The sequence below is a fragment of the Zalophus californianus genome, chromosome 13 (genome assembly GCF_009762305.2).
Source record: "Zalophus californianus isolate mZalCal1 chromosome 13, mZalCal1.pri.v2, whole genome shotgun sequence".
Taxonomy (NCBI): domain Eukaryota; kingdom Metazoa; phylum Chordata; class Mammalia; order Carnivora; family Otariidae; genus Zalophus; species Zalophus californianus.
In genome coordinates this window covers 20,149,072-20,159,482 of record NC_045607.1, presented here as the reverse complement: position 1 = coordinate 20,159,482, position 10,411 = coordinate 20,149,072, and the positions used below count along the sequence as shown (strand labels likewise).

The 10,411-nt window shown below is 46.6% G+C and overlaps 1 protein-coding gene across 7 annotated transcripts in view; it reads left to right on the top strand.

Moving 5' to 3' along the window:
* The first annotated feature begins 5,881 nt into the window (after positions 1 to 5,881).
* Positions 5,882 to 10,411, top strand: part of ZNF618 (zinc finger protein 618) — a 179,283-nt gene continuing 174,753 nt past the window's right edge. For all 7 annotated transcript variants that reach the window (XM_027616619.2, XM_027616618.2, XM_027616617.2 and 4 more), the window contains exon 1: positions 5,882 to 6,001. In XM_027616619.2, coding sequence (XP_027472420.1) covers positions 5,969 to 6,001 — 33 coding nt within the window. In that variant the 5' untranslated portion in view covers positions 5,882 to 5,968. The remainder of the gene's footprint in view (positions 6,002 to 10,411) is intronic.

Below are 10,411 nucleotides of genomic sequence, written 5' to 3'. Positions count from 1 at the left end.
GTGAATGTAGGGCAGGAATTCCTACACAGGTCTAACTGCAGAGACAGGGCGAAATCTTCCCTAGGATGCTAGACTATCTCTAGGCTTCATGGGATGGCAGGCTCCATGGAACAGGTTTATGAAACATGCTGGACATTGTAGATGCATATGAGCTTTTGCTATTGAATCCAGGGTTGAACCACTCACATTTGGCCCTGTTTCTGATTCTTGGTCTGGCCATCAGCTTGATCTCTCTCTTTCGATTCACTGGTCTCCTGTGTTGGGTCCTCCTTCTTTCTGGTTTTTCATCCTGGACTTACCACCCTGGGGCACTGCCAAGGCCTCAAAATACCCTCCTCTCCAGAGACTTGTCCATGGTTTGCAAGGATCTCTCTTGAGGAAGTAAATTGCTGCCACATCTTCCCAACCTGAGGAAAAGGTGGGAGAGGCATGAAAGGAAGGAAAAGAGGAAAATTCTGGTGCCAAGGCAAGATGATTTAAAGAATCTGTTGAATTTGATTCCATTTACCAGAAGGTTCCACAGAGGGCAGCAGGGGTACGATGGGAAGAGCACTGCATGTGAGTCAGACCTGGGTGCCCCTGGCTGATTTGGCCAAGGACTTGAGCCTCAAATTCCTTATCTTTAAAATGGGGGTGATTGTGCCATCCCTGCCCACTCCAAAGAAGTAGTGGGTCAAGTAAGAAAATGCTGCCATCTTGTTTGATAAATCGCTAAGAGATTTTATAAGACGGATTGTGTGGTTTTCTTCCACTGAGTAGAGACTTGGGGAGCCCAAGTCTCCCTGGCTGGGCTGTTACAAAAGAGTACTTCTCATTGCCTAGGCTTAAAAAAGGAAAGCCCACCTGGGGAAGAAGACACCATTTTGTGAATTCCCTGCCTTCCTTCTGTGCCACACCCTTGAGGACCTACTGTTTCACTCTAGAATGGTCTCTTCCACCAAACTCTACCCATAAAATTTTAGCCAAGCCTCAGGTTCTGTTTGGGACCTGAAGGCCACTTCTGGGACAATTCCTGTCTCCTTGTTCTCCTCAGGAGCCTGTGACAAAAGCTTGACACCTGACAAAATCTTGCTATCCTCAACCCCTGGTTATCTCAAATGTCTCCAGACTCCAGCAGGAGGAAGCATACCTTTTGAGTGTGTCTGTGTGTCAGGCCCTGAGCGGGGCACCGTTATACTCCTGATCTCAGCAAATCCTCATATTCTTCTAAGAGGTTCAGCATTCGAGGGGTCTGCCCACCCACCACACCCCCTTCCCTCAGGGATAGGTCTCAGAAGTTTATGGGCATTATATGAGCCTGCTCCTTTTGGTCATAGATGATTGGCTCCTGGTGGCATCTAGCCAAGCTTGGCCAATCCCATCTCTGCCCTGAGAATTTGGATTGAAGCAGCGAGATACTTGGTCAGCACCTGTTAGCACCTAGAGGACTGTGGGCCAGCCATTTTGACTGTGTGCTCAGAGACACAGAGAGTACCCCACGGAGACCGGCAGGGAGGAAGGGAGGGAGGGAGGGAGGGAGACAGAGAAATGACGTAGGGCTGTGACGTCAAGAAACCTGTGGCCCTAAGGGGCGCCTGGGTGGCTCAGTCAGTTAAGCGTGTGCCTTTGGCTCAGGTCATGATCCCCGGGTCCTGGGATCGAGCCCCGCGTCGTTGGTCTCCCTGCTTAGTGGAGAGCCTGCTTCTTCCTCTCCCCCTATAGAAAAACACATTTAGGTGATAATTTTGAAGAAAAAAAAAAAGAAAGAAAGAAACCTGTGGCCCAGAATGAGGTAGAAAGTGAGCCCCGTTCCTGATGACTTTCTAGTTGCTGGCTCCAAATCCTCTTGAGGCTTCATTTCATTTCCTGCCCTTGGGTACCATGATCTACCTCCTAACTTAACAAAATACTCCCTCCCCCCATTTTTTTTTTTTTAAAGTTTAGCGTGATTTCATTTCTGCTGGTTACAACTAAAAAAGTGTTGCTAAGACTGGTAGGTTTTGGGGCCCCCATTTTATAGAGACGGAAACTAAGGTTTAGAGATAAGGCAGGGACCCAGGGCCATGGAGCTAGTCAGTCAGTGGCAGAGGTGAGAAACACATCTCTGTGATTCCAATGGAGGGCGTGGATGGGGTGCTTTCTTTACACTAGGCCCTTTCTAAAAGCTTTACCTGTCTTCTCTCATTTCATCCTCTGAGGGCCCCTATGAGGTAGGTACTACTATCAGCACCATTTGAAGGATGAGGAACTGAAGGCAAGGAGAGGCTGTGTTGTCTGCTTCAGATCATGTAGTCTCTGAGGGCCAGAGCCAGGCTCAGATGTCAGGTGGTTGACCCCACAGCCTGGGCTTTTAATAATTATGCTGTAAGTTAGCGTGGCAATGCTGATTCAGAAGGCAGGGGCCTGGACATGGACAGGGTCAGAATTTTTCAGAAGCTGATGAACATATGGTTGTCACTGAATGATGGGCCCTTAGAGGATGGGTAAGCCTTTGGAGTCCCACTGGACTAAGTTGGCACCTCAGGTATGTGTCTGTTCTTCAGCAACTATGACCCACGGCCTTTCCATTCCTTCTCTGTGGTGTTCTGGTGCCTGTTCCATCACTCAGCAGGTTGGGGTTCACCTCCTGGGATCTCACTACATACTTTATCTCCTCTCCCTGTCTTTTCCCTCTTCCTAGTCCCCTGCTTGTGAGTTTACCCTTTGTTAACCTCCAGAGTGGGGCCAGATCACAGCTCTGGGTGACTGGGTAGTTTCCACTATTGGTTGGGAAATGTGTGTGTTCATTTAGAAACTGGATTTTGTCAGGAAGGCACCAAGCTCAATCTTCGTGTTTTTAGCATACCCTTCATGGCCTAGCAGGGACAGAGTGAAGAAGGGACAGACCCTACAGACCTGGGACCCTTGTTGAGGACATGCCTCTCTAGGTGGTGTTGGATGCACCCTGGGCACTCTTGTCGGGGTGTGCTAATGGGAGAGGGAAGCCCAGTTCCTGTGGCCTGTGGGTAGTAGAGAAGCAGAAAGGGCTTGCAGTGATACCAGAAAGAGAATGAGAAAGACCCATGATGATTTTCCAGGCACCTCTACCGGGAAATCATTCTAGGTTGCAGATCATTCTAGGTTGGGGTCACTGACCCTTTTGAGAAATTGGTGAAAGGCAGAGATTTTCTCTCCCCAAATGCACATATAGACATAAATTTGCTTAAGACGTAAAATTGCTTAGTTATGGGTCCCCACACCTATCCAAGGATTTAAGGATCCTTGATCTAGAGAGAGGCTGCCATCTGATTAAGAGCCAGAGGGGACGGATGCTTCTACCCACCTTCCAGCTGGATGTTATTTCTCCTGGAGTCTTTGCTGACAACCCCCTCCCCGCCCCCCCGCCCCAGGGGTGGTTTGAGTCCTTCCTCTTTCTCCTGCACCTGTGCATTTTGCTGTTGGCACCTTTTTGCAATGGTTTAAACAGTGTGGACCTTAGACCAAACGGCATCAGCATCACCTGGGAACTTGTTAGAAATGCAAATTCTCAGTTCCTACTCCTGACTGAATCAGAAACTCTGGGGTGGGGCCCAATAAATTTGTGTTTGAACAGGCCCTCCTGGTGAGTTGCTGAAGTTTGAGAAGGGCTACTGCAAGCAATCCTCTTTATGGTGTGTGTCCGCCTTACTAGACACAACGTGCCTGGCACATAGTAAAAGCTCGGTGAATGCTTACTGCATCATGTTTTCCACATTGACAGGGCAGGATTAATTTTTTTTTTCCTTTGGTACCCTACAGCTTTGAGTCACGGGGACTGAGACTCAGGGTCATTTGGGTCCAGTTTCTTTCGACTTCAGGGCCTAAAGATAGGCTTGGCTCCACTGGGTAGAGGAGGTGGCTTAGCCTTAAGGCAGGTGCCCAGAAACTTTCACACAGGGATGGAGCCAGGGAGACATCAAGCATGGAGCATCTCTCTGGGTAACAAGGCCTCAGCCACATGGTGGATGAGGGGCAGGCGGGCAGGGGACTGCCTGGCCATCACATATGCCCAGGGCTCATGGGAGCCCAATTCTGCCAAACTCCACAGGCTGACCTGCTCCTCTCAGTGTCTGCCCTACAGCAGCCTTGGCAGAGGCCGCCCAGATCTCTGCCAGAGACACACTGGCCAGGCTGGCTGGGAGGGAAATGGCCACTTTTTATTTTTAATGACTCCAACATTTTACAGAGGAGGGAATGGTTCGAAGATCCCTCTTAACTTTGTGTGTTTGGTCTGGGGAAGAGTTGCGTCTCTTAATTCTCTGCATCTTATGTAGGGTTATATTCCCATATGTTCCTTCTACAGGGAGAGAGAGTATTTTCCTATACAGTTCCTTAGTTGCCTGACATTTAAAAAAATAATTTTTCTGAGGGGTGCAGGGAAAAAAATTCTGGGAAAAAAACTCCTTCCTATCTCCTATCGATCCAACTCTTTAAACATTAGAAAAAAATTTGTTTTGATTTTTTTTTAAGGTGGGAACAGAGGAAAGATATGTGTTTACTCTTAATTTCCAGTGTGTTTATTTTTTAAAAAGGATCCTTACATCTTTCTCGGAGGGGTAAAGAAAGATTTCTCTCATCTCATATATGGGCAGTTCTTCAAAGTTTTATTCTAAAAAAAAAAATCAATCATCTGTGGGAGATGTAGGATGGATCCAGTAATCCTTGTGTTGTTATGGGCTAGATCCTTCACACTTTTAATTAAAAAAAAAAAAAAAGATTTTTTTTTTTTTTTTGGGAGGTGAGGACAGGAAAAAAAAAGTCCTGGTTAGACCTTCCCAAATCATAGGGAGGCAGTTCCTTAAATTAAAAAAAAAAAAAAAAAAAAAATCTGATATTTTGACTGTTGGATAGAAATGGCCTTGTTCACAATTTATTTCACATAGAATTTCTCAAATTTTTCTTCTTAATATCAAATTGATTGGGGGAGATGGGAGGGGGGCTAGACCTCCTTAACCTTTAACCCCTAGTGTCTCACTCAGGGTCAGTTCTTTAAACTTTTATTTTTAATATAAATCTGTTCTATAAAAAAAAATGTTGACAAAGGTAGACAAATATTCTCTTCATCCCCCATTTCACATAAAAGCAGCTCTTCGGATATTCATTTTTAAAATCCGTCTGTTTGGGGGGGCTAAAAAGAGTCCCCTTAAACCCTCTTGTCCGACCCAGGGCTGGTTCTTCCAACTTTTATTTTTAAATGATATTAGATTTTTTTTTTTTTTTTTGGAGGACCGGGCAGGCAGGGGCAGGAGGAACATCCCACTGAGCCTCGCAATGCCTCCATAAGGCCAGCTCTTCAAACTTTATTTAAAAAATCAATCTGATTTTTGGGGGGTGGGTGGGGGGGAGCAGAAGAGTTCCCATTAACCCCTTGTGTTCCGCCAAGAGGCGGCTCCCCAAACTTTTTTTCCACCGCGAACATGACCTTTGCGAGGGGCTGGCGAGCGGGGGGCGGGCAGAGGGGCGCCGGGGGGCGGGCGCGGGGGGCGCGGGGAGGGCAGGGCGCGGCGCGGGAAAGTTTGGGGGGCGGCGGCGCCGCGGCCCGGGGGCTGGCGGGCGGGCCGGAGCGGCGCGCCCGGGGGCCGGCCGGCTTTGTGTGCGGCGCGGAGGCCGGCGGCGCGGAGGCCGAGGCCGAGGCCCGGAGCTCGCGGGCCGCGCGGCGAGGCCGGCCCGGGGGCGGGCAGGGCGGCGGGGGGCGGCGGCGGCGGCCCCGCGAGGGGCGGCTCGGCGGCGGCGGCGGCGGCGGCTGGTGCGGGCCGGGGGTGGGGGCGAGGGCCGGGCGCCCCCCCCCGCGCGCCCCCAGCGCCCCCGCCCCCCCGGCCTGAGCGGGGCGGGCGGAGGAGGGAGCGGCGGCGGCGGCGGCGGCGGCGGCGGCAGCGGCGGCGGCGGCGGCGGCGGCGGCATTGTGCGCGCACCAGCAGCCCGGCCCGGGAGGAGCAGGACGCGCCGGGGCCGCCTCCTCCCGCACGGACCCATGAACCAGCCGGGCGGCGCGGCGGCTCCGCAGGTACGACGGGGGGCCGGGGGCATGCACCGCGCGGGGGACCCCGGGGGGCCGGGGCCCGGGGCGCTGCGCCACTTCATTGCAAGATTTGCAAAATGCAAAGTGCCTGGGCACGTTTGCGGGCTTTTTGTGGGCGCAAACCGGGGGGTCGGGGTCTGGGGAGCCCCCCCGGGCGCCACGGGGCGTGAGGAGGGTGGGGGTGACGCGGGGGTCTCTTCGGGCCCCCACCCAGCGCCCCCTCCAGCCCCGGGCTCGGACCGGAGCCCAGAAAACAAAGCGGCGAGAGAACAGAGCAGCCATTTCAGTTTGGACAATTCACATTTTGCAAAAATGCAACCCCTTCCAGCTCTCCCCCCTCCCCCCCAAATTTGCAATTTCTGCCTGACCCCCTCTGCGCTTGGGGTCCCTAATGACCCCCCGGGAGGTCTTTCCCCTCTGGTCCCCCATCTTTGCAACAATCTTTTTTTTTTTAGGCCATATTTCCCTTTCTCAATTTTTTTTTCTAATTTTTCTTCAAACGGTAGTTTTTTCCCATTAAAACGACGCCACCTAGAGGATACTATTTTGTAAATAAAAAAAAGAAATTAAAATTGAAAAGAAATATTTTTTATTTCTTATTTTTTCAGAAGTTTGCACTATAAAGCAGTGGAGGGGGAAAGGATTCTTTTTTTTTCTTTTTTGGGGTGAAAATTTTCACTTTGATCTTTCTTGGAGCATGGAGACAATTTTTATTTCTGAAGCCAAATCCAGATAATATGTAAATGAAAATTAAGCTGGAATTTGAATGAATTCAGTTTTTGAGGGGGAGAAAGCAGAAAGCCTCCTAAAACCGAAGTCAATTTGGCTTCCTCACTCATTTTAGTTTGACAAAAAAACTAATTGGAATGAGGAAAGGAGGGAAATTGTTGAGTTTAGAGAAAACTGGGAGAATTGGCTTTATGAAGCAATTAGAAATTGTACTTCATTGTAATTTGGAACTTGTTTAGCCCAGTGGGCAGAAAAGACTAATTTCGCCATTTGGCAGTATTTAAAGTTTTTCTGTTTTCAAGAGGGAAGGATTTAAAAGAGAAAATAGATCCTAAAATGTTGGCTTTGGACACACCCAAAAATTGTAGTTTTTTTTTTTCCAATTTTGCATTTATATTTTACTGCATTTAAATCCCAAGGTTCTAAAGAAAAACAGAAACTGGAAAAGTTAGAGTGAAATGCTGTGTTTTTTTTTTCCTGCATTTGTTGGGTTTTGTGTTGTTTTTTTTGTTTTTTTGTTTTTTGTTTTGATGGGATAATTAAGACTATTTTCTGATTTTGTTTCCTGAAAGGTCTAGGCATTTCTTTTTTTGTTGTTGTTTTATCTAGAAAATGTCAGGAACCTTTTTTGAGCAATATTCAGTGAAAAAAATGTAAATTCATTACATTATACAAATTGAGTAGCCCACAGATTTGTAGGAGAGACCGCCATTAAAATAAGATATGCATAATTAACATTATTATGAAAAAACTAACAGTGGATTCACAAAAGCTCATTTTTTATGACATGCAACTGAATCAGTTGATAAAGACAAGGGTTGAAGAATCCTTGCTAGGAGAGAATTTTCCCTTCTCTGTGCTTGCTTACTCTTCCAATTTGAAAAATTTATTATTTTTTAAGAAATCCAGATTGGTTTTAGGCCTCTGATTGTGATGTGGGGTTGGTAGTTCATTAGCATTTGGTATTTTTCACAAATTTGATTACTTTCAAAGGGGAAAAGAAAATCCATTCGCTTTGATCATTTTGGGGGGTCTGTGATTAAAAAAACACAAATTTTACTGACTTAAGAAGGAAAGATAAAAGGAGGACAGAGAGGAGATGAAAATTTTGATTCTTATCCATCTTCTCTAGTGGAACACTTAAGTTTGCTGAAAAAATGGGGTAAAACACCAATTCGGCTGATTGTAGCATCAAAATTTAATTTTTTTAAAAGAAGAAAAATGAAAATAGACACAAAAGCCGACCCAAAGGTACTTGCCTTTGGGACATAAAAGCACAAATGCAAACAGTATTTGATGTAGTTTTTTGGCCTTAAAATGAAATCAAATGAAGGTGAAAACAAAAATTTTTTTTTTAGAGGACAAATATTGACTGAATTGAAATTTAGCAGATGAAAATAAGGTCACCCAAAGTTGAAGGGTTATTTTTGATGAATTCGTATCTGGTTGAATTTGCTGGAGATTTTGAACCAAAAAAAAAAAAAAAAAGTTTTTAATCTTTCTGTTCAGAGGAGGGGGGGATATTGTTAGCATTGGCAGGTTGGGATCTTGGTGGAACCTTGTGTGGGGGTTATGGGGGTCACCCGGGGTTAGGATGGGAAACCCTGTGTCCCTTAAGCTGGGTACCAGCTGGTCTTGGAAAAAATGGTGGCCCCAGTTCATGCATTCCCGCCCCGTTTTGTGGGGATTCAAATTTCTGAGGGGATGCGAATTCTGTGAAATATATTTGACAGTGGCAGAGGTTCGACATTTCCCATCATCACCATTGCATTTGGGAGATTTTATTTTTTTAGTAATGACATCCTTCAGGGCTGACCGGCCATATTCTGACATATTTGGAGTGAGGTGTTTTGTTGTTGTTGTTGTTGTTGTTGTTTTTAAGTAGGATAATTGAAAAAAAATTTTTTTTTTTCTGTTGAATTATTTAGGCCGATGCCTAGGACGGTCAAAGAATTTGTAATTTCCAAGGGCTCTGGAGGCCTCCTGAGACAGTAGGACTGAGTTTAGCAAGTGATGGAGGGGAGTTCTGCCCTGGGTTGGGGAGGGGTAGGTGGGCACCCCTACTGGGCATCTGAGAAGAAGTCAGGGTTGTAGATAACAGGTTATTTCTGGTGCAAGGAATGAAAAATATTGCAGCACGTCCCTTTGTGTGTCCTGGGTCTCCTGACACACAACTCAGATTCCTTCAGTTCCATTCTGTGAAATTTTGTTGTGTTGTCTATGGTTTCAAGGGAACCCCCGTGAGGAATTGAAAATCATTTCTGTTTTGTAGACTTGTTTTTTCCTTTTATAAAAAAAAAATTGGTTATTCTGATCATGTTTGTTGTAAAGGAAATAGAGGTGCATGATGGTACTGTTGGGGGCGGGGTCAGTTCTCTTTTGTTTCTATTGGCGTCTCCCAGGACTGAGATCTGACCTAGGCCTTGGCCTCTCTCACCTATTTTAGATGGAAGTGTGACCAGAAATGGATATATGAGCTCATTTTTATTAACCTATGTCTGTTCACCAAACTCTCTTATAATATTGGGCAAAAAATCTGGCAAATTGGACTCGAGGGGTGGTAATTTGATGATGGGCTGAGTTATTTTGGTGAAAGATCATTTATACTGTTTCACAGTAGAGACTCTTATTAATGTTTTGCTTTTCTGCCTAAGGAGTTTTTTTTTTTTTTTTTCTAATAAGGTTTGAAATTTCAAGGGCCTGCTTTACAGCTTGACTTTGGACCAAACTAGGAAAAAGGGTTTGCTTATACTTTCAGCCCTGCACAGAGGTGAACTTGAACAAGGGCTCTTGCTTTTGCAGAAGAAAAGCAACAAAGATGGCTGGTCAGCATAAGGCTGACCTCTCCCTGGTTCTAGAAAATAAACAGCCAGTGGTTTGTTTCATTTGAGAAACAGAGTTTAAAAACTCCTCCATTGTCACATACAATCCGCCCCCCCCCCCCCTTTGACTCCGCTCTTGGCATGCTGCTACCTCTGACCTCAGAATCCTCATGTCTTCTCCTTGGTGGGGTGATAAGAACTTCCCCTGCCGTGTTTTAGTGGATGTATAAGCTGACTTTCCGTGGTTGTGGTGAAAATTTAAATTTTGTCCATGCTCTTGTTATGTTTGGGGTCAGTAGTGTCTCCTCCCTGGTGATGTAAAGTGAAGTGGCCTTGTGGGTCCACAGGAGCCCTAGTTCACCCAGGGTCTTGCTGTATGACCTTGGACAAATCACTTTTTCCTTCTCAGCCTCAGTTTTTGAGATCTTGGATCAGAACAAGGATAATAATAAATAGGTTTCATCCCTGATTCTGACTTCAAGTGATTGGCTGTGGCTGCCTAGAGCACTGTGTTGAGAAGGGTTCTGAGGTCCCATCTGGATGCCCGGATTCTGGAGAGAGGGGTGCAGCGAGCATCACAGAGCAAGGACTACATCTCTTTTTCGCCATACCCAGGGCTAGGTTGCGAATCGTGACCCACTGTAAAATCAATTTCGTGGCTCACGGTCAGCGTAAAAAAAGAACGGAATGGAACATAGAAGGACACCAAAGTGCAGAGGCATAGCACAGTATGGAAGGTAAGTGTTGTCTCATGAAACTTCTGTTTTATTTCCATTTGCCGATCCATGTGCACGATAAATGTAATTCCTACCGTTAAAGGAGTTGGCAAGGTAGTGGACCGATG